Genomic DNA, 25,919 nt, shown 5'->3' with positions numbered 1-25,919 from the left:
TAATCTTCTGCGAGAGATTAGCATGTAATCTATCTGTGTTTTCCTTGTAACACTTTCATATTTTATTAGATGACTGTCTCTTTTCCTATAGTAGGTGTTGGTTAAGGCAAGGTCGAAGGCTTGCGGAAATTTCAGTACATGCTCTCCTTCATCATTTCTTTCTCCTTATACAAAACCACCATGATGCCTTTTGTAGCTATCTCTTGCTTTCCCTACATGCGCATTTAGTCACCACCTATTATGACTAAGTCATCTTTAGGGATTTCCATTACAGCTTCATCAAGGATAGCTCTAAAGTCATCTTTCTCTTCTCCTTGCAACCCGTTTGAGGAGAATATACTGAAAGGATGTGTAGTATTGATTGACCAATGCAGAGTTTTATCTTCATTAGTCTATCAGAGATCCTGTTGACTTCTCTACTGAGGAGTTTAGATCTTGACTGAGAATAATGCCGACACCATTCCTATTGTTAACAATTCCATTTTAGTACAATTTATACCCATTTCCAATTATCAAAGTCTTCTGTCCTTTCCATTTTGTCTCTTGTATGCACGCTATATCAACTTTTCTCTTGTTCAACATTGATGCCAATTCTCTAGTCTTACCTTTAAGTGTATCAATATTCAAACTTGCTAATCTTGTCTTCTATGCTTTGACCTTTATTTTACTTTTCACAGGATGGAGGCTACACCCTGCGCGTTGCTCCCTAGCTTTCATATTCATATTTTCATTTGCTGGACAAGTATCTTTAGCACCCGGCTGTCCAGGCCTGGCGGTGACCGGGGTGACATTTCTAAGCTCCGAAATTCATCTTATCATATGTCTTTACACATCAGTCATCGAAGAAAAACCTGAAAGTTTTTTATGCTCCTTACCAGGATTGAACCTGCGTCTTATGCGTCCTTCCAATCCAATCATACATCTAACCCATTAGGCCACCCCGGCGATATAGCCAGACTCAATAAAGAATAAAAATTTTGGTGGCATTTAACACATCATCGATAAGGTCAGAGTGGCTACAATTTCCAAAGAGATCAGAGATAGGTGCTCCATGACCTTAAAAGGCATATATAATTTAGGTCTAGAGTTAGATATTAGGGAGCCAAATGATATTAAAGGCATGGTGAAAATATACATTCGGATGAATCATCTGGAATACAAGAGGAGATAAATACATGGGCAGAACTAAAAATAGCCATGAAACCGTGAAACCCAAACAGGACTCTAATGCACATCGTAAATCTATTGTAAAATATGATGCTTTCACCAAGCAACCTCAGCTCCTATACGACAACTGCCGCGACAAACGTTTTGATAAACGTTACGATATACGCTACGACAACTGCTGCGACAAATGTTTCAATGAAAGCTACGATATTCGTCACGACAACAGTTTCGATCAAAGCTACGATAATCGTCGTGACAACCTAAACTGTTTTGACAGCCACGACGATCGATACGACAATCTCAGGTACAACTACTATGACAACCGCCTTGTGACCATAGTCAAAGTCATGATCAACGTGATGATTAATATAGAGGCGACAATCAAAACAATTACCCACGTAGAGGTTATCATAGACATAACCCTCAAAACAGCAATGGTTTTCCTAAATATTCGACTAAGCTCAACCATTACGACAATGATAACTATACCAATAGTAGATCCTATGATCATAAAAATCGTGACTTTCAATCGAACACCAACTATACTATGAACATCGAAGAAATCGATGATGAAGATGTCACAAACACCGGAGTGAAAGAGTACAATCTTCAGAATCTGGAGATAAACAATCTGGGTCAATGACACCAGAGATAATGCGTACAACATCACGGTATACATTAACGATATACCCTCGTTGATGCAAGTGGACACCGGCACCAGGTACACGATATTAACGTGGCATACAGCTAAAACTGTAGGTACAACCATGACGCAAGACCAATATTAGGCTAACAAGGTACGACGGCAGCGCTATCAAAATCATAGGCTTAGCTAATGTTAACGTGAAGTTTGATGGAAACACAAACGCTGGAGTCCAGTGGCGTATCCAGGATTTTCTTATAGGGGGGGGTGGGAAATTTTTTGGGGGCTTCGCCCCCAAACCTTTTTTAGGCCGGGTCTTATTTAGCTATTCTATAAAATTATTGATAATTTAATAATAATTATATTTCTATTTTTAACTATTATTTACTAATTCGTGCTTATGGATAGGATATTACAAGCCTCTTTTTTATTATTTCAAGTTAGGTATATTATATTTAATAAAGTTTTTTTAAATGTAAAGTTGAAATAAAGTGTAATGTCATTTTTTTTATAAAATTTGCTTTAAAAACTAGCCTCAGCTTAAATTCTCATACAATATGAGTAGAATATAATTTTTTTATTGAAAATACTAATAGTAGTTTGTTTAAAATATTGACTAGAAAATAATTAAATTAACAAGTTTTTTTAACTTTTTATCAAATACAAGATTTTTAATTATTTCGTTTGTCGTTGGAACCAAATCTCTGTGTATATTTAACAGAGCTAATCCATTTAGCCGCGATTCACTCAAGTTGGAAATCCTTTCATTCGTACATGTTGTAATAGGCAAACATGCAAGAATATAAAACAACTTCGAAATATTAGGAAATTGAGCTAAGGTTTCTTTACACCGATTGAGCGCATCAATAGCAAAAATAGCTAAACGTATAAATATTTATACCACAATTCGAATTCACTGATTAAATTTATTTCAGTATCAATCTCATAGGAATAAAATTTTCTAAATATTTAATTATACCAATAGTGCCATTAGAAAATGAAGAAGGATCTTTGGGTAATAAAACTTGAAGATTGCTAAAGACTTATTTTTTATCTAAAACCCGTACTTTTGTTTGCGATGAAAAAGTATCTAAGAATGGGATGAAAATGAATATTTTATAATATTCTTCAGTTGAGCCAATATTTATTTACATCTCAATAATGGCCTAGGTGCTAGACGAGGTTTAATTAGAGTTATATCATAAAATTTAGCCTTCGATTCAACGTCTAGATAAATATTATGAAAATATTTATCTACATTCATTCTTATTGTATCTACCTGTTCATGTATATTTTCCGCCAAATCAATAACCTGAACCAAATCTAAATTTGGTTTTTGTAAATTTCTACAAAGTAGTGAGCTAAAATAATTTATTGATGCAACTAGCAGCAATGATAAACTCTGATTGATCAATTGAATTCAATAATGATATCGCTGCTGACGACACATTACTTTTTTTCATGCTCAGCCTTATTTATAAATTATCGTTTGATTTCAATCTCTTTGACTAAATATTTTTCCATTTTATTAATATTTTTGAATAATATGTTGGAAAATTGATATTCAAATATTTGTAAAATTTTGATTGGTAGGAAAGGGGGGGGGGGGTGGGGGTATTAGCTTAAAATGATATTTATGAAAATAGTCAAATTTGCAATGGGGGGGGGGAAATTTCCCCCTTTCCCCCCATTGGTTACGCGCCTGCATCATAGCAATTTTTAGCCAATAATAATTTCCATGCCATGTGATTTATAATATGGCGATATTCACATGGATAACTATCATCATTTGATGCTATATGGAAAACTTTAAAATACATCCAGTTCCAACTAGAGAACATTCTGAGAATGTATTAAATTTAGATTTTAATATATTTTTAAATTTCACAAGAATACTTTGAGAAATATGGATTCCCAAACTGCCTTGGCTCATTATAAAATTAAAAAGCTTTTTTACAATTATAGATACAATTGTTTGGTTTAGCTTATATAAGATGTGAAAATAAAGTAATGATGGCACTGATAAATAATTTTGGTATAGGCGACTCTACATCCAAAAAGACTAATTCAATTCAAACCAAATTAATTAATAATGTAAATGACAATATTTCTCAGAAATTGGCTAAAGTTATTGTTGATTTTATAATTTATTCAGTTCAGCCAATGTCCTTAGTTGATAATCCATCATTTACCATGATAATTAAAACTCTATCCCCTGGTACAACAATTTTATGCCGCCAGATACTAATGAATAAAATAGCAGATAACTTTAAAATGATGAAAGATGCTCTAATAGTAGAGTTATCAGAGATATCATATATATGTACCACGGGAGATAGTTGAACACATAACAGAAGGTAAAAACTTATTTATATTTATAAATTGATCTGATTAAATATTTTTGAGCTTATTTGGGAATCACAGGCCATTGGCTACACCCTAGAACTTTAAAAAGAAGATCTGTGGCATTAGCCCTCAAAATGATAATAAGATGCCAGACATACGATGTACTTGCAAATAAAATTATTAATAATCTAACTTATATTAAAAATATGTATATAAGATTAAATACGCCCTTACCCTCAAGTGCTGGTGTCGAGAGATTATTTAAAAAGGCAAAACTTATACTTTCTGATCGTCGCATAGACTTGTGGATGATAATATTGAAAAGATTTTATTATTAAAATGCAACAAATTACCATAAATATTTATTTTTATTACATAAATTTTTTTATAATCATAACTAACTATATTTTAATATTTATAAATGTTGATTTTTATATATTTACTATACAATAACATTATAAGCAAAAAATAAAAAATTTGTTTGTAAATTTTTTTTATAAAAAGTAGCTAAAGCTACTTTTAGAAAATAGTAGCTAATAGCGAGCTACTTTTTTGACAAATAGCGATAGCGGTAACGCGCTACTTTTTTTAACAAATAGCGATAGCGGTAGCGCGCTACTTTTAAAAGTAACGTTTAACAACTCTGTTCATAACCAATAATTAAGAAGATAAGCAAGTATATTCAAATATTTAAATATTCTTACCCTAACCTATTTATAATCTCCAATCCTAAAAATATCTCTTTATTTTTTTTACCTCCCTTAATGAATTTATTTATCACTAAATTTTATTATCTCATTCTTTTCTTTCTATCTTATCTATTAACCACTATTTCTCAAAATCTTATCAATTCCTTTAATTTAATTTTTATTATTTTTATAATATAATAATTTATACCTTCTTTCCCCCCCCCCTTTTTTTAATCTTATTTTTTAATTACCTTACAATTAATTAACCTTAATCTTAATAACATTACATTCATCATATTATTTTTTAACTTTTAGAATATCATAAAAGGCTTGATAAGTCCCCCAAAAAATTTTTCTGATGATAGCCAAACCTTATCAATTCCTTTAATTTAATTTTTATTATTTTTATAATATAATAATTTATACCTTCTTTTTTCCCCTCTTTTTTAATCCTATTTTTTAATTACCTTACAATTAATTAACCTTAATCTTAATAACATTACATTCATCATGTTATTTTTTAACTTTTAGAATATCATAATAGGCTTGATAAGTCCCCCAAAATTTTTTTTTGATGATAGCCCTCCAACTACTAGAAATATGCATCTAATATTGACCCATCTACCGGTTTTACATTATTTTAATGTTTGTTTAATTTCAACAATAGTTTATTTATATTTTTGCCTGATTTCTTTATTTGTCTAGGCTAACCCTAATCCCTCACATTGCTACAAAACATGATGAATCTATTATAAAAATAAGCAAAGAAAATAATGACGATTAAACAAACGCCTTACCCGTTCTAGAGTTACTGGTAGACAAAATAATAAAGAACTACGCTTGAAATGAAATCATCTAGAGGTTTATTTTGTTTTTTTTATCTTATGTTTTATATCTATGTTTATTTTATTTTCACCCAGTTCTCCAAATGATATTTCTATCACCACTACCACAATCACTATGCCTCCGCCTATTTTTTAACAAATATAAACATTTAATTCTGTACTATCATTCACTTCACTAGGAGTTAAAAATATTACTTTATCCGATTCTCTGAGAAACTTTCATGAATATTTAGAGGAATGTTCAAACTTGAATGTACAGTACGGCCAATTTTATCAACTTTATTAATGGAAAAATATGCAGTAATTCTGTCGTGGCCTTTAAAACAATACTTACGACCGTTTTATGATTGAGTTAACATTGTCGTTCATGATTCTATTTTAGAAGGGGATACCAATGCTGCATTGACAGAAATATCGTTTTGCGTGTTCAAACTTGAATGTACAGTACGCCCAATTTCATCAACTTTATTAATGGAAAAATATGCAGTAGTTCTGTCGTGGCCTTTATAACAATACTTACGACCGTTTTATGGTTTAGTTAACATTGTCGTTCATGATTCTATTTTAGAGGGGGATACCAATGCTGACATTGACATAAATATCGTTTGCGTTCATAGGCATATCATCTTTATCAGTACGTATTGTGTTTTGTACACTGCTTTGGTAATCCGTCATTACTTTCATCTACAACCCTAAATGATATAAAATTATACATTAATTATTTCCTCTCCAGACAACCGCCAAGATTTATTTTGTCACTTTTTCCATCAAAAATTAAAATGTCAATAAGGATTTGCTCTTAATTTTATCAAATACATAATAAATATTCCTCATTATTTTTTAAAAAAATTATCCTAAATTAACATGTTAATAAAAAAAAATATCTTAAAAAATATATAAATAATTTGCATATAAGTTTCATTAGTGTTTAATGGCATTTTTGTAATTTAAATAGACAGCATTTTTTTTTACTTAACATAAAAAAATAAATATCCCTTATCAAATTCTTTGACAAATAATTTCAGAAATGCAAGACATACATTAAATTTATCTGAAAAAACAACAATAACCTTATATAATAAACAACATTTTTTTAGATATAATTTTAATTGATCATATTACAAAAAAGTATAAGAGTCGGTTATTTTTATTTTATTTGTCATGATTCTCTAATAAGTGGTTTCCCAGGCCTTCCCAGTTTCCCTTAATATCGGAATTTTAATGTTTTTTTTTCCATATTTGACTAATTGGTAAATCAGATATTTCCCGTTCATGTAAAATTTAACTATCTCCAAGGCGGGAAAAAATTTTCAAAATTATTATGGGTAGGACTAGGCTTGGAACCTCAAAATTAATATTAGCTTGCACGTGACTTGCGAATATCTTTTACAAATTATTAAGGGTTGAGCTGGGCTTGATAAACTTTTTTAAAATTATAAAATCTTAGATGCTTCCTAATATTGTGAGCTTGAACCTGGCATGACATCTATCGTAAAAAATGAATAAAAATCTCATTCTCCCTCATTTTTGACTGGCTTTCTACTAGTTATAATAGATAAAGGATTGTAAAAAAGAAACGTGGAGCACAAAATATTTATGAAGCTCATTATCCATCTATTCAAATCTCACGTATATTTCAATTCAGGGGCGTCGCTAGCCTTTACAATCTAAGGGGACTCAACTAAAAAAATTTCTATGAGGCTTCGCCCCCATATTCCTAAATTTGCGTCCACTTTTGCCCGGCCTTCGGCCGGGTTTTATATTAATATATTATATTTTTTTAAATTTGCTAACTCTGAACAATTATTCTGAATTTCATATTTTGTCATTTATTATATAATGTATATAAAATAAACTCTCATATAAATAACTAAACAATATAAGACATTTCTAAAAATAATATTTTTTAATACAAAATCTATTTATTACAGTATAAAATATTTTCGATTGCTCATATCAAAAAAATTTGCGTCTAAAGAATTACAAGTGATAAAAAAGTTTAATTAATTCATACATATGCCTCAATTGGTAAAGGAAAAACCACATAATATAATATAATTATTAGCAACTTACATTGACAAAAGGTCATGGAACTAATATAACTCCTATTTTAGACAATTATTTATAGAATGGACTAATAAGGATAAGGAAATATTCATAGGCCTAACCAAATCATAAAACTATATTTTGGTTAGAGCTTCCACTTAGATGACATGTTGGAAGCTAGACAAGTAATGAGAAAATTTTTGTGAGATATTAAATTTCCCTAAGATTATCATTATCTTCCATTTTTAATGATATAAACGATTAAACAGTTGACCATTATTGCTTATCTAAAATATGCAATCATATGCTCTCAGCAGCTGTAGAAATAACCTTAACGTACATAGCCACACAAATAATAGATTCTGGTTAATTTGCAGCAATGATATATATAACTATAGATTGACGATCATGCATAAAAAAACGTCCACCTATTGAAATCAGCTGTAGCGCCATTTTGTAGCTTGTACGTTGATCAAATGCCTCAATAATGATAATAATTTTTAAAAATTTAACAATTTTACTAATAATTTTTAATGTAATTATGTAAAATAATCAAATGAATCCTAACCTCAACTGATCTTCAATTAAATTACATGGGTATTCTCTAAAATAAAAAAACTCAACATTTAATCCAATAGTAGTACATAATATCATTAAATTACTTTCACCCAGAAATTATTCAGAAACATAGATTGCTACAACATCACTGAAACAAAAATCACCAAAATTATACCCATACAAAATATTCCATACTTATATCTAATACACCCTCAAATATTCAACCAAATAAGGTCCACTGCCTATATATAATTGCCAAAAAAACTTATCACACAGATTCCTTTGACTCAGTCAAGAAAATACATCTTTCAATCATAGTTTTAAGTTAATTTATCTATTTGATTAATATTATTATAAAAATAAATTTATTTTTAAACATTCCTCAATTATTTAACCCCCAATCATTTATTAGAATATCTAATTTATTTTATACATATTAATTGCAAATATCAAAATCATTTATATTTTTATATATATTTGTTAATTTTTTTAATAAAATTAGTTTTTATAATTTTATCAAATTCACTTGATGTTTCATTAAAAATCTTATTATCCACTTATTGTTCATTTATGGAATCCTTATTATTAAATATAATAATATTTTATGATTCATATCTTATTAATAAATAAAAATGATGTACTTATTATTATTGTAGTTGCTGGTACTTTTAATTTTAGGTAAGTAATTTATACCTTAAAATAATAATCAAAATTTATACAAAAAAAGAGATCTGTATAGATATAATTAAATAAAATCTACAATACTCTAAAAGTAGATGAGGATTAATTAATTATGTTAAGAAAATAAGATTTTATAAAAAAATATCCTGTCAATTAAAAATTATTTTGGATTATGTGTTCTAGATGAAATAAGTTAAACTATCTTAAAAGATGGGTTGAGAGCTCATCTTACTTAATTTTTATTGTAATAATCATTTATAATTTTTTTTGTTTTAATTATTTCATCTTAATTATAAATGACAAATGAAAACATCTTTTATTTTTTTTTCAATAAAAACATAGTGTAATAATAACATTTTTTGCATGAGTTTAAATTATTATATAAATCATTTAAATAAGGTTTATACAATAAATATATAAAAATATAGAGTACACTTTAATAAACAAAATGTATTTTTAACAATGTGATGATTCACATTCATATTATCTTTGATTATAAACATTCATCCTTTTTGATTCTATCATCACCTATAAAAAATAAAATATATTTACATTAGCATAGATTATATATAATATCATAATTTTTATAATATGTCTTATATAAGGCCTGTTCTTTATACAATATAATTTTTAAAAAATAAAAGAAGATATAAATATTAATTTACATGACTTATTGATTATTAAATTGTATTGCTTTTGTAAGATTTTGCCTCATACCAGTTCTCAATTCCTGGTTTCTCAAGTCAGCAAAATGAAAAAATCTAATATTTAAATATCTTTAAAAAAATAGTATAAAACTAATAAATGATTACCTTTGAACAATTAATTTTACAAGAATTTGAAAATGGCTGTAACCAATCTCATGTTCATTAATATGTTCAGTAAGATCAATAAAAATATTTGTACCAATTATTGTGGAAAAAACCAACACTTCCATTTTTTTAATAATATTTTTACGTTTAATATCATTTTGATAAGTTCTAAATGAACTTTCACAAATTCGGCATAATATAGACATACTAGATGAAGGAATCACTAACCCCCCATTATTTTTAAAATTTATGAGCATATTATTATCAATATATGAATCACTGACCATTGCATTAATGCAAACATCACATCGTACCTTTTTTTCTTTAATAAGTTGTTGTACTATATATCCCGAAATATAAGTTGTTACATTATCTAAATATAATGATAATTTTGGGATATGAGGATTTGTTTGGCTAAAATAATAAGATAATGCCTGGGGTATTATTGGATTTGAAATAGTTTTGATAGAATTAAAATCATCGTCATGATTATTTTGAAAATTTGAACATATTAATTGAGTATTATCTAAGGAAATGCAATTTCCTGTAATTGTAGCATCCAATTTTGCCATTAAGGAAATGCGAACAGCAGATCGAACCTGATATGCTGATGGATTATCATTAAATCCACCTCTGCTACGAATACTACAAAAATATAATTCTAGGTGGTCTTGAGAGGTTTTATATGTTAAAAAGAACCTTAAAAAATTGTTATATTATAGCTTTATGAATAACTCTTGTTATAAATTAAATATAATACTTCATTTTTGGGGTTTCCCCAGTTAATAATTCCTTCCCCATTTCCAGGATGCTTTTCATAGAAAGAATTAACCCTTCTACACATGTTTTCTTATTAGACTTATAGACATAAGTTCCATTTGTTAACTTGAGTGATTTTAAAGTTTTAATGCACTTGTCAAAATGATTTTCATAATCTGCAATTGTATTATTATATAAAGGGGCTTTATATCCTTTACCAAGACAATTTCTTGTATTAAGATAATCAAACATTCTATAAGTTATTCATAAATTTATATCATAATTTTTATTTTACTGATCTATCATCAATATAAAATTAATTGTACCATCATAATTTTCAAATCCAGGAATCTCCTGATGCTGGGCAAAAAGAAGGCTATTTGCAACAGATGCACTAAAAACTTGAACAGCAAGTTTTACCTTAAAAAATATTTAATAATTATATATTTATTATCAAACTTTCATTTTTTGTTTTTGGAAAGCAATATGTGCTTTGCACAATTTATTTGCAGCACGTAAACCTTCGCACTCCTGCAATTTGTGTAAATTTTGTATATGCTTCCAATCTATTAACTATAAATACAAAATAAATATTTAACCAAATTTAGCTAGCTACCTCTCCATTTGATTCATTTATTAAAATTTCCTCCTCCGCTAATAGATTTCTAAGTAATTTGAGCATATGACAAACATCTAGTAACATGTATATTTTTTCTGATTCATAAAATTCCAGCTCAATATATGGAATGATATTATCAGGATCCATACTAACACCAAGCAGTTTGCTCATTTTTTTATTAACAGCACAACCATCACATACTATGGCCTTACAGATAACTCCTGTTTCATTTATATTGAACAATGCAACTCTCACTAAATTAGCTAGGATATCTGAATTCATTTGTGAAACTAGAAAATAGGCTATTGGCATTTTCCAGCTGCTATTAAGACATGTAGCCATAAGAAACAGTGCCTTTGTTGCTTCTGGACAAGATTTATCTTCCTTTGTTGATTTTGTCCCATCACCTAAATCAACATAACCATGATATTCTGCTTTGTGGGGGTCATAATCTATTTGTGTTTTAATATGCATTTCATCAAGGCTAAGTACACAATATAACTGCTTTTCTGATTTTTTTTGGTAGCTTTTAATTTGGGTAAATGAAATAGAAAGGAAACCTTTATTTAATTTAATTTATTTTTTTTTAAATTATTATAATAAACCTGGCATGATTTCAATCTTGCTACTCCATGCCCTTAATGTGGATTCCGAAGGCATACAAAAGTGTGATTTGAGATATCTGTAAGCCTTAGGTGAATAAAAATGCATAGTCAATGCAAATTGACGGAATTCACTTGTATATATTTTTTTTTGTGGGTTTGAGATGCCTCCACTGTGTATATGTGTTTTAAGGAATATAGCAGATGTCCCTGTAAAGTGCCTGTCTATAATATTTTCGACATCATCTGATAACAAATTTTCATCTTTTAGTGAAGTGATTATTGTTTGTAAATTGATTATTTTATTTTTTCCTCTTTTTGAGCTCCTATAATAAGCATGTGCTCTTTTTTTTAAGCGTTTAATTATAGTCTCTTGGTAAATAATTTTTCTTTTTAATGTTTCATATGTCGCGGAATAATTATGATCATTTGTTATATGTATAATTGGATCTTTTTCATATAATATATCACTTTTTAATGGTGTTTGTATATTTGAATAAACATTCGTTATCTAAAAAGTATATATTTTAAAATATTGTTTTAACTATGTAATGATATTGTTAACATACATCATGAAGTGGCTTAGATATACTAAATATCGATGGAATAGAATCTTCCTTCAATAAAATCTTTCCAGATATAGTTTGAATGAAACAAGTATTTTTAAAATGCCTTCCACAAATAATACTATATTTATTAGGCATAAAATTTTTTCTATTTATAGCATGTAACCATTTTTCCAATAATTCTTTGGATTTTAATGGAAATCTATATTTAAAAATAGGTGAATAATAATGAGTAAAATATAAGATATATTTATGACATTGATACAAAGATAGATAGTATATAACAATCAATATTAATATCAGATCAGTTATTAGTAATATAGTATTGAATCAGTGAAAATTTGTTGATTGGCAGAGCCTCTATTAATATATATATGGTTTACATTTCTTACAAATATTTAAAAATGAAACTGTATCATAGTAAATATGTATTTTAAAAATGGCTAACTTAATATTTTATCCAGAAAAATATTTAGGCAAAGTTCAAAATAGAAATCTTATCAACTCAAGAGGAAGAAGCATTATTTGTCCTAGCAGTAAAAATGAGAAAACTTTATATTTTTACTAAATAAGGATTTTTTTTCAATATTTGTAGCTTATTAATGCTTTATGTAATAAATATGTTGCATATAAAAAATAATATATATACTTATGATAGAAATATGTGTATTAGATTCCATTTTATTTGTTTTATTACAATTATGAACACAGCACACTCCCATTATCTAAATAAAATAATAAATGATAGTGATATTAAAAGATCTGTTTTGCATGTATCCTAAAATGCATTAACATAAGATTTATAAATCCGTGCAGAATTAAGTTAAACTATATTTTAAAAAATTAAAAGGTGGGTTAGTCTTAGATTCATTTTTTAAATATAATCACCTAGTCCACATTCATAAAAAAAGTCTTATGAAAATTTAAGAATAAAAGATACTATAAAATATTATATCATAAATCGAAACCTTTAAAACTAAATTATCGTAGTAGACTTGTTTTCTATATATTAATATTTCTTGCTGACAAATAATGGATAACCAAACTACAAAATGGCGCTACAGCTGATTACAATGTGTGGACACTTTTATAATGCATTGAATGAATGAATCGTCAATCTATAGTTATATATATCATTGATTTGCAGTCATAGCTATGACACTCACGATGTTAACTCATATCAGAATTTATTATGTTAAATACATTAAAAATTAAAACACTAAAAATCTTTAGAAGAAATTATGCAAATAATATGAAGCCTTAAGTTATTTACACAGCAATTATGCCATATTATAGATGAAACATTTTGTAACTATAAAATAAGAACCAGAATGATATGATAAAACAATTAAGATTTTATATATTGTAGCACCACCTTGGTTAATGATGCTTGGTACCTTAAGGTACCATCTATCAAATTTGAATTTTGTTCATTTTTCATTTGGATAGGCACTACCGAATATATTTATAATATATATTTGAAAAATCGTGATTTTTGGAAAGCCTCTATGGCCTAGTAGGCAAGAGCTTGGTTTACTTATCCCATGCTCCCGGGTTCGAATCCCAGGAATGATCATGTTTTTTTTCTTATTCTAACTTGGTGGTTCCATCCTTGGGGGGATAATATATAGGAGGCCGGACTCGACCACGTGATTCCGTATTAATATATTAAATAATAGGGATCTTATTACATTTTAATAAATTTTGGTCGGTATTTAGCAAATTAGGTTGGTATTTAGAATATTTCCATGCATTCACTTGGTAGTAAGCATCATAAACCCACCACCTTGGTATATTATATCTTAAAATAATAGTTATCAAAAATATACTTGTATTAAAAATTTAACTCAAAACTGTTTTTTGAAAAAGTAAAAATAGCTTTCCTAAAAACACGTAAAAAAAGAGAAGAAAAGATATCAAATTTATTACATCTATTGCAGGATGAATTATAAAATGTTTAATTTTTAAAATTATTTATAACTAAATAGATGGCGTTAAATAATTGAATGCAAATTGATTATATTTATTATCAACAAAACCATTTATTAGTAAAATTTATTATAATATTAACTGTAATATATCATATAACTGTCAAATACTTCTATAAAGTGACATATTATTTAATATTTTATAAACAACTGTATATAGTAGAGAATTAAAGAAATCTCTTATACTTATTTGGACATTGTAAATATTTTTAGAAATAGGTGTAATAATAAAATTTAAAAATAAATATAGTTGATTAGTCATTTTGAACTCGGCTAATTACAATATTAAATTTGTTAATTTTCAAACAATATATGATTGCTTTTATTTAATTAAGGTTATATAATAATTTAGATAATAAAAGTCAATTAAACTTCAACTGTTAAAGCTAAATTAATATTTAATGAGTTATTGATATTATATTTTTAATACAGAATTTGATTGCAAACTAACATAGTGAACATATAATTTATATGTATTAATCTAATCTAATAATTAAAATAGTATTCATTAAATAAAAATTTAAACAGTTTTATTAATTTCGAAATAATAAAATTAAATCTATATATTACTTAATGGATTTATAAAAGAAATCATTCAGGGGGCAATTAAAAAAATATTTTTTTAGTTCAAAAGGATATTAAGGAGCCATTAAAAAAAATTTTTTACTTCAGGGGGCTATTCAAATTTTTCAGGGTGCTCAAGCCCCTGCGCGCCTCCTCCCCCCTAGTGACCCCACTGTTTTAATTAGGATATTTATAAGATATTTTTGCAAATTAAATATAAATAATTTGTTCGGCATTGTCTATTAATAAAATCAGTATATTTTGAATGTCAGGTTGTACCTTAACCAAGAATGGGTCTTAGGCACCAAATGGGGTGTTTAATCTATATTATGATAAGATTAGTTCTATGAAGACTCTTGAGACTAATAATAATATTAGTTGAATAACATGAATTTTAAAATATGAATTATTCAATAATAATATTAGATAAATAAATTGTTATAAATAAATTAATAATTTATATAATATTTTTCTTCATAAAATTTCCTCTTAGGAAAATTTAATTAGATGAGAGAAATAATTCCAAATCCATTATTTAAAAAATTGTGAAATTGTCGATGGACTCTTCAATTAAGATAGTCCGTATGTTGGCATAGGGCATTGCCCATTGCCCTTATTCTGATTGCCTTTCCCTTTTAATCATTAGTGTATTTCTGAACCTACGAATATTTGACTAATAGTATTATCCATATAATTAATTGATTCTATATTTTATATTCTAATTATTTTCATATTGGTTCAGCTTTGGTACTTAATAAGTTAAGTTAATAATTACTAAAATTTATTTAACATATATTTTGTCTAGAAATTATTTTTGTTTGACAATGACACTCATATATTTATATATTATCTTTTTTAGAATTTCTAAGAACCTATTTTATCCATTTATATCATAAAACGATCTAGTTTACTTTTTAAAGGTTTAATAATATATAGAAATTTTTAATCTGGGATATTTTTTTGTTTTACCATTTCTTATAAGACTTAATAATATCAGTATCATTTTATTCACCTAAGTTTAACTATTTATTATTATGAATATTTTCTTCTATTGGGGTTGGACTCCCTTGGTAGAGTCAACAACATATGGCTTGCCAAATAAATTTATTTTACTTATATATTATGATGCTCAACCGACATTGAATTCAATCCAGATCAATAGGGTAAGTTAGCTAGCATTTTTCTAAACTCATGGGATTTTTATCGCACTAAATAATAAATAATCACAAATATATTACATATGACTATTTTAAATTTAATATAAATAAGGAACAGATGATGTTTTCTCCAACTAATTATACATAGTGTGGTTTATATATGCACCTCTCTGGTTATTTAGTAGTAATGCAAGTAAGATTTAATAATGTGATTATAAAAGATAAAGAGAAATATAAAATACTAAAACAAAGTATTTTATAGAAGCCATGTTAAATTAAATAAGGTTAATATAAGAGTTGAATAGAAATGACTGTCTCATGATGATATAATATTAAATCATTCCATTTGAATAGGAGATACTAGTTAACAAAAACAGTATCAATCTAAATTTCCCAATTTTTTAAATTTAAATTTCCCGGAGAAATTTGAAATGCAATAAATTTATTATTAATGTTCATATAAATTTTATAACATTGTTTGGTATATAGTATAAATTTATAATTTTAACAATATAGATATTTTTTGTGATGTATAATATTTTAACAAATATGCAATAATAATTTGTGGGTTTAATAATATATAATAATAATAAAATAACTAATATATATTTATTCTTATGTCAACATTTGAAAGATGCATTTTGATTTAAAAAACAATATAATATAGCAAAAGTGCGAGAAAGACACTATCTAGGTAAAATGTTACAAAATTTTATTTTTCAAGTAAATTACCCTTTTCAAATAAAATAATATTACAAACAGTTTTATAAACAATGTTAATTTTTGGATTTCTCATAAAGTTATAAGGAATTTTTTTTGATGATATCTAATATTTAAAAAAAAATTAACAATAATCAATTTAATTCTTTCACGATTCACCCCCTGAGGACATTTATATATATATATTTATAACAAGTAAATATAATTTGCCTTGATCAATTTTAACTCTGTTGCAATCATATATTTAGGTCTAAGTGGTTGTAGAATCTTTTCACTTGCTTCAGCCATGCTAGAGGTTCATCTATCAAAATGTGCAAAAAAAATAAATCTTATTTGTAATATATTGTGAAGGCTGTATAAGAATTGCCTAATAGTATATCGAAATATCCCAGAAAAAAAAACTTGACATATTAACCCGTGAAAAATATCCCTACCTAAAAAATCGAAAGGAAAAAGAAGCTGCGGAAAAAAAAATTAGAAGTAAAATATAATAAAAATCCTCCGAACACAATAATTAATTTCTTATTTTTAATTAAGCATGTATTTTCGGTGTTCATATATTTCGACAAGATGTTGACCTAATATATTTATTTTTAGAAATAACGATAGTAATTAACTGATTTAATGGAGATTGCATAACAAATTATATGAAAAATTATTTTTTGGATCAAATGATTTTATTATAATTTATTTTATTGACTCTAAAAATAAAAATTTATATTTAAAATATTATAAAAAAAATCGAAGTTGAACAATATAATTTAATCTTTATAATTAAATTTAAATATATAAATTATTAAGATAATTGTTGAGTGTATCTATTCTCTTATGGTATGCTAAAATAGTTCTGATGGGTGTATTCGTCCATAAATTTTTTAGGAGAGTCATTACTTTTCTACGCGACTTGCAGTTTTGTCCTTTTTCTACTACATTCTTAGAAGAAATGCTAGTCTATCAAAAACTCAAACAAATTGCTAAACTGTTTACTATGTTCAAATTCTTGTTCCAATACGTCTTACGATGAGTAGATTAATTCAAATGATAAACTCATTACTGCCTCCTGGATGCACACATGTGGATTTAGATAAAGACAATTTTTTAAAAATATTTAAAATTGAGGCATATTCTTGTGAGATCTATTTTCAAATAGGGCTCCTTAATTGCTTTACCAATAAGATCAAATAAACCTTTTTGTAGGCAGGTTGTAGTTTTGGAGTAGACTGTAAGCTGCAGTTACAGTAAAAAAAAGGGTGATAAAATATTTTAATTTACAAGCTCACTTATATTCATAGACTTTTATTAATATAGACTGCTCAACGATTTTAAAAAACCGTCTTTAAAATAATCGCCATTTGCAAAGAACAACCTTTATAAATCTATGTTTATATGATTTTAAGGTTAAATATTTCATATACTAAGGAAATTATTTTATATTTAATTTATGTCGCATATAAATATAAATTGCAAGACATAAAATTTTCAAAAAGATACAATATAAAAATAATTAACTATTGTTTAAATTCATATATAAATGCAAAAAATTAATTATATATATAAAACAATTTTCATAATAATAATATATAATAAGAAAATAAAGTAACAAGAAAATTTCCGCAAGAGGGAGAATTTTTAAAAAATTTAATTTGTATATTTTTTATATTACAAAAATAGCGATTTAATTTACAGCAGAATATGAATATATATTTTATAATATAAAAATATAAATTTAAAATTTATGTAAAATTTTCTAAATTTTTTGGAAAAATAAATAGATATAAATTAATAAATTACAAAATGAGAGGAAAAAAAATAACCCCATATAATTCATGAAAACAAAAAATAAAAAAAAGGAAATTAAGTTTTATAAAATAATAAAAAAATGTTATTGGTCTAAAATTATTAAATTTTTAATTAATTTGTTTATCATATTTATTTTATGAAATAAAATATTTATAGTTTAATTAATATTTACAAATAATTAAGGGATCCTAATTCCTGACTTAGCCTTTGGGTTTAAAAATCTTTTTTATCTGCATGGGTCCACTTAATTTTTATTTTTAATTTGGAAACCTAGATAATTTTTAAAAAATTGATGATTCAAAGCCACATCCTATTTTATATAATAATAAAGTGATTAGGAATAAAAATAATCAAAGTCGTAGGAGATATTAATATTATATCTGTTAATTAAAAAATTTGTATGTAAAAAATAATAATATTAATTAAAATTATATTTTCACCATGATGATATCATAAAAATCATTTAGATCTTTTATTTTATTTACAATTCAAATTAAAAATTAAAGAAATTTATATATACATTTTAGCAGCAATGTATTTTTTTCGACAATGTGTTATTTTTTAACTTTATATCATTTTAAGAGCGCGTTTTTTTGAATTTAAATATTTGATTTTATTGGAAATGTATTTCATAATGTTTGAAATACTTACCCCATGAATTCCAGATAATATGCCATGAACATTTGAGCTTAATATAATTTATATTTGGTTTTCTATGTATTTTTTACATAAATTATAAATGACTCAAAGATTAACGACGAAATTGTTTGGAATTAAGAAGATAGGTATTCTAAGCATGCTGGAAAGCCATCTGGTTTAAGGCCATCATCTAATGATAAATTAGCAGGCTCCAGGATGTTTGATATTCGGGCCCTGGTAACAGAACGACTAATAACTGAATTAATTGCTGCGTGTCTTGCATGTCTGCCTTGACTATATACAATTAAGACCATGTCTCTCTTTGGAATCAACTAATATTTTACATTTTATGCATGTATGTGGTTGAATTATGTTGCAATAAATTTGATGGCCTATGGCAACTCTTAATTGTTCATCTGATAAGAGGTTACTTAGGTTTAGTGTTGTTAATTTGCTTGGTCGTAAAATTTACGACCCTTTTATGTGCTCAGGCCGACCCGGGTCAAACCCGGGGTTCAGACGCACCTAATAATTACACATGGGGCTCGGATGAATGTAAAGTAAAAAATATCTCATTTTCTAATCTTAAATTAAATCTTTAATTAAGCTTTTAATCTCATTTTCATAACATTTAAATATTTTTTTAAATTTGGGGACTTTCTTTTGATCAAAATGTTTTCGGATAAAATAAAAATATCAGTAAATATTCAAATAATAAAGTAACCCATGACCGGAAAAAAATAAATAAAAAAATTGTAATTAAATATAAACAAAAAATAAAAATTAAACGTCATTCATGCATGTATAAATAATAAAAAGAAATGTGTGATGAAATGGCCAAGTCTCATGATGCGTTTTTTTAATATTTTTGAAGTTGTTTATTAATTATTATTTTTTAGTTATTTACTATACAAAATTAAAATTATATTTATTTTTATATTTAATAATTTTTTTTTCATCATAGAAAGCTTTAAAAAAATTAAATACAAATACAAACAATATAAAATTATAATACATATTGTAATCGCAGTCATATAAAAAACAGTAAAGTAGCGCGCTACTTAGCGCGCTATCTTTTTTGGTAGCTATAGTTAATAGCCGCTACTTTTTTTAAAATTATTTAATTTTTTAGGGCGCTACTTTTTTTAAAAGTAGCTAAGTAGCGCGCTACTTCGCTACTTTTAAAAAATATAATGAATGTAAGTATAAACATGAAAATTTAAATATAATATCATAATTAATTATGATTTTTATAATTTATTATTTAATTTTGAAATTTAAATATATTTTCAATTTTTAATTTATATTTTCAATCTGTGTTAATAATCTAAAATGGCATCGCCCATGGATATCCAAATCCTTGAAAGTGATTCAGACATGGAAGATTCAATTAAAGAAAATGTACTTAATAGCTCTAATAACGATTTCCCATTCCCTAGATTTGAAAAATTTTTTAAAATAAATATTAAAATAAAATCTGGATTCAAATTCCTGTGCTTAAAATGTAAAAAAAATATATCATCAAATCAATCGAGTAGCTATAACCTGAAGAAACACCTAAAGGTAAATTGTTATTTTTACATTATAATATTATTTATTTTATTAGACTGTTCACGCCAATTGCTATAAGGAAATAGAGAAACATATAAAAAATTTTGGTATAGGAGAATCTTCATTCAAAAAGACAAATACTATCCAAACCAAATTAACTGATAATAAACATGCCAATATTTCACAAAAATTGGCTGATAAAGTAATTGTTGATTTTATTATTGACACAGTTCAGCCATTGTCCTTGGTTGATAATCCATCATTTACTATGATGATTAAAACTTTATCCCCTGGCACAACAGTTTTATGTCACCAGACACTTATGAATAAAATAGCCGACAACTTCAAAGTGATGAAAGATGCTCTAATAGTAGAGTTATCAGATATATCTTATGTATGTATCACGGCAGATAGTTGGACACATAACAGAAGGTAAAAATTTATTTATATTTATAAATTGATCTGATTAAATATTTTTAGAGCTTATTTGGGAATCACAGGCCATTGGTTAGACCCTAGGACTTTAAAAAGAAGATCTGTAGCCTTAGCCCTTAAAAGGATTATAGGATGCCAGACATATGACGTACTTGCAAATAAAATTATTGACATCCACAAGTCTTTTAGGATTCATAATAAAGTTTGCAAGATGGTTACTGATAATGGGTCTAACTACCTGAAGACATTTAGGTTATATCACAAATTTATAATATTTATTTTAAGTTATGATTTTTTGGGCAGTAAATTAATCAGAATGGAATGGTTATTATTTAATCTATAAAATATTTAGTATTTTAATATTTCACATTATTTATAGAATTTTTATTAACTAAATACACACATATTTTAGTAATATTATGATTATCATAATTTATATCAAATTATAAATAAAATTAGTGAAATTAACTAATAAAATATAAAACAGAGGTGGATTATTTCATTAATTTTTATTGTACAGTGTCATTGAGCTAATCTAACATTTAATAAGATATGGTTATTGAATATTTTATGGATGATTAGATTTTTACTATATTTATTTCTTATTGATTAATTGCCATCAATTTATATACAGTACAGGGAATTCATTCAATGTATTCATTTGATAAAATATTTTTGCTTAGTTACATTATAATTCCTGAGGTTCAAAATTTAGAATACTAAGAAATGATTTTTCCATTCCATTTTTGATAAATATTAGTAGACATTTCCATTAAAACTGGATGAATAATTTAATTTGTTCTATTAAATATGAATATAGAATATTTGGTGAGGATAATGCTGAAGATGAGATACAGAATGATAGTCAACATGTATTGGAAGAGGAGAAAATAGGTGTTGATGCCAATGATATTAATGAGATCTTAGAAGAAGGTTTAAATTATTTTATAATACATGTTAATCTAATCAATATTCTATAGGATCTTCAACTAACTCCACAATGTTACCCAGCCATCAGAGATGCTCCTGTCATAATTTAAATTTGATAGCAACAGTAGATGCTGAAGGAGCTTTAAATGATGAAGATTTTAAAAGGGTATCAAGATCGACATTTTATAAATGTCAAACTTTATGGAATAAGCAGAAAATCTCCTATAAGTTCTGACATGTTTAAAAAAAAATTAGGGAGGTATTTATTAACTCCTAATCGTACAAGATGGAATTCTATATACCAAGCAATAAAACTAATCGTCTTTTTTTCTGGAGGAAGGAAGATTAGAGATTAATTATCTCTGTGATCTTGTTGAAATTGAATATATTAACGATAAAGAGCATACTTTTATAAAAGAGTATACAGAAGTAATTCTAATTAATAATGATTCATTTCCATATCATTTTAATTTTTTAGGTTATGCAATATGTTGCTGTTTCCCTTGAAATTTTGGAAGGTGAGGATAATATGGAGATGGGGTATTATGTTCCCACTTTAAGTATTCTAAATACCAAATTAAAGAGATTGAATAATCTAATCTTATGCCAGCCCCTAGTAGACTCTCTGTTAAAAAGCATTGAGAGAAGTTAAATAAAATTTATATTGTTTTGATTTTGACTGAAGATTTATTCTAACTTAATGTTTAAGGCTAAAAAATTTATAAAATTTTATGATTAAGATATATTTAAAATACTCTATTTTTGTAACTTTTAGATTCCCAAACTTATACAATGATGACAATGTCTTAGCGGCAATGGTTCATCCAATTAAACTAAACTAGCCATATATAAATTCCGATGATGTCAAACATCAACGCGATAGGCTAATGGCGAAGCTGAATAATCTTACTCCAACAAACATAGATTGCCGAGTATCTACCACGAAGACATCCTCAAATAATTTTTTTGAAATTAAAGATGATTTAATAGAAAATCCAATTGATCTTTTTTTTCAATCAAAAAATATTGAAATGAATATTTTTGATAATTTTTCATATATTAAAAATTTATATATAAAATTAAATACCCCCTTGCCCTCAAGTGCTAGTGTCGATAGATTATTTAGTAAAGCAAAGCTTATACTTTCTGATCGTCGCTCTAGACTTGGGGATGATAATATTGAAATGATATTATTATTAAAATGCAACAAATTAAAATATTTATTTATATTGCTTATTTTTTTATAATCTAAACTAACTATATTTTTATATTTATAAATGTTGATTTTTATATATTATTTATTATACATTTACATTATAAGCAAAAAAAAATAAAAAAAATTTGTTTCATTTGTTTCTAAATTTTTTTTTATAAAAAGTAGCTTAAAGGTAGCTAAAGCTACTTTTTTTGACAAATAGCTATAGCGGTAGCGCGCTACTTTAAAAAAATAGCGTAACAACTCTGATAAAAAATAAATCTAAAACAAACTATTAATATAAAATATGGAATTTTAAAATACTTTTAATTTTATATTATAGCTTAGAATTTTATTAAAATAATTATTTATTAAAATATTAAAAATATTTAATTAAAAATAGTACCATACATAAGATTAAATATAATTTATATTACACATGTATGCATTTTTGTTTATTTTTTTTATATTTAAAATTTTTTTAAAAAAAATGTTATATAGATATTAGAATTTTTTTTCTTCTTTTTTTTAAATTTATAAATTTAAATATAATAAATCTTATATTTTTTGAGTTTTAAAATAATTTCCGGTATTAAAAAAAGAGGATTCAAAACAACAGACCGGTCATGAAACCTTCTTTAAATGTGTCAGTATGTCTAGATTTAATAGTATTATTATCCCCCACATAGTTCAGAATTAATTACGAACTATCTGGCCGGATTTGTTTAATTTCATCGTTATTTTTTAAACAGTATATTTATTTTTTTCTTCTAATTTTATATATGTATCTTGGACAAGTACATTTAATATTTTTAAAATATTTTAATAGTTATTAACCATTAATGACTAAATAAAATAATTACCTAAAAGAGGGACTATAAAACTAAATATATATTAAATACAGATGAGGAGGAGTGCTAAAGAAGATTCACCCGTCATCTCATAGTTTTGATTATTATCACACGTCTGTCTTTCTTATATAAAATCAAAATATGGTTGAGATATAATTTCAAAATATTCAGATACCTGAAAAATATTTTATTATTTGAGAATATTATTTAATCAAAAAAATGTAAATAAGAATTTTTTTTGAGTATTCAATCAAAAAATGTTAATAAGAATTTATTTGATCAAATAAAATGAGGAATAAGATAATGAAGTAAATAATTGGTATTCACGAATCAAGTTGGAAGTCTTAAGTAATAAAATGTAAATAACAGAACAAATATCTTAAATAATAATAATAAATTTAAAATATTCGTCCTCTTGTCGACTCAAGTTCATGACTCGAGTCAACTTGAGTTCATGACCCAGTTTATAACTCAAGTCAGTTTTGGTCAATTTTTTGACCCAAAACTTGGCTCAGTTTTCAACTCAGTCGACTCGACTCAGTCGATTAACAATATATGTAAAGAATAAAATAACGTTAAAACATTTTAAAATTGCTTTGTCCATTATTTACAGTACTTCAATTTTTTATGGACAAACTTTCCCCGGTCTCCCCTATTATATATTTATAGTTAATGACCAAGAATATTAATATTGGGGTGAAGTAAGAGTACAAATATATATTTTTTTTTTGAAAAGCTTTATTTTCTTCCGAAATCTAAAAAAATGGAAATTAATTTTCATCAAATTTATAATTATAACTGTTTCCAACGAGAATGTTGGCGGAAATTTTTTTAAATATATCTAAATTAATCAATTTTATTTGAATTTTTTATGTAAAATAAAAATATTTGATTATATTTATAGAAACTAGAGACACCAAGCCATGCGTTAATATCACATCTATATTTTAGATTTTAAAATCATGTATAAATATATAATCTAATTTTTTTATCACATAAGAAAATAGGGGGATTTTATTAAAAAAATTAGCTACAGATACTTAATTTTATTATAAAAAAAACCGAAAATAAAAATTATATTTTAATTAAATATATTATTAAATATTCATCCTCTAGTTGATGAAATTAAATAAATCCAGTCAGAAAATTCATATCTAATTCTGAACTAAGATCAAGATGGTATTAGAAATAAGCTCTCAGCTAACCTATATAATAATTCATTTTATTTATTTCCAAGCCCTAAGTAAGTGGTCCCGATTAAAATATTTTTAACCATAAGCTAAGTTGCTTGCAAGATTTTACTATTTAAGTTCGATATTATTGATAAATATTTTTTATTTAAAATATTTGAAACAACATTATTTATTTGGACCCCGGATCTGTGCTTGGGGTTCGAGTTAAATCTGGCTTATTTCTTATATAAATATTGCTAATGCAGATAGCAGTTATTTTATTAAACCCAAACCCCGGGTGTGGGTTTTACACAACCAACCAATTAACAATATACCCATATCGATATTTTGTATTGATAAAAATATTCCTGACTCCCCAAGACCTAGACCCGCCCTCTATGAGTGATTATTATTATTACAATAAAAAATTATTTTCCTTTTATTTGAAACCCATATCAAAAAATATAATTTTTTACACCCCCCCCCCCCCCCCCCCATCCACCCGCCCCCAAAACCAAGTCATACCCATCATAACAAAATTGAATACTTTTAATCGAAATATATTTAAATTAGATTTTATTTGA

General features: G+C 26.0%; 2 protein-coding genes and 1 long non-coding RNA gene across 7 annotated transcripts in view; 1 reads left to right on the top strand and 2 right to left on the bottom strand.

The window, feature by feature from the left end:
• Nucleotides 1-9,343: 9,343 nt before the first annotated feature.
• Nucleotides 9,344-10,044, bottom strand: LOC135931033 (uncharacterized). Its single transcript, XR_010572911.1, has 3 exons — nucleotides 9,788-10,044; nucleotides 9,641-9,751; nucleotides 9,344-9,503 (listed from the first exon to the last, which is right to left on the bottom strand). It is a non-coding gene; the product is annotated as an uncharacterized LOC135931033 (long non-coding RNA).
• A 6,642-nt stretch (nucleotides 10,045-16,686) lies between these two features.
• LOC135931032 (putative uncharacterized protein DDB_G0287457) overlaps nucleotides 16,687-25,919 on the bottom strand; it is a 70,168-nt gene continuing 60,935 nt past the window's right edge. For 2 of the 5 annotated variants that reach the window (XM_065467890.1, XM_065467891.1), the window contains one exon: nucleotides 16,692-17,063. Coding sequence is in view for 2 of the 5 variants with exons in the window: in XM_065467894.1 (XP_065323966.1) it covers nucleotides 16,999-17,063 (65 nt within the window). In the remaining 3 variants the exon portion in view is untranslated. Of the gene's footprint in view, nucleotides 17,064-25,919 lie in introns of all 5 variants that reach the window. The other 3 variants (XM_065467892.1, XM_065467894.1, XM_065467893.1) reach the window with 3 other exon arrangements.
• Nucleotides 20,823-22,352, top strand: LOC135922325 (uncharacterized). The gene is made up of 4 exons (XM_065456710.1): nucleotides 20,823-21,184; nucleotides 21,233-21,439; nucleotides 22,008-22,120; nucleotides 22,168-22,352. The coding sequence occupies exons 1-4, from the start codon at nucleotides 21,021-21,023 to the stop codon at nucleotides 22,350-22,352; spliced, it is 669 nt and encodes a 222-aa protein (XP_065312782.1). The 5' UTR covers nucleotides 20,823-21,020.

This window comes from Gordionus sp. m RMFG-2023, chromosome 1, assembly GCF_954871325.1.
Source record: "Gordionus sp. m RMFG-2023 chromosome 1, tfGorSpeb1-WG-v2, whole genome shotgun sequence".
Taxonomy (NCBI): domain Eukaryota; kingdom Metazoa; phylum Nematomorpha; class Gordioida; order Chordodea; family Parachordodidae; genus Gordionus; species Gordionus sp. m RMFG-2023.
The sequence above is the reverse complement of the archived record's forward strand: the minus strand, read 5'-3'. Positions and strand labels throughout refer to the sequence as shown.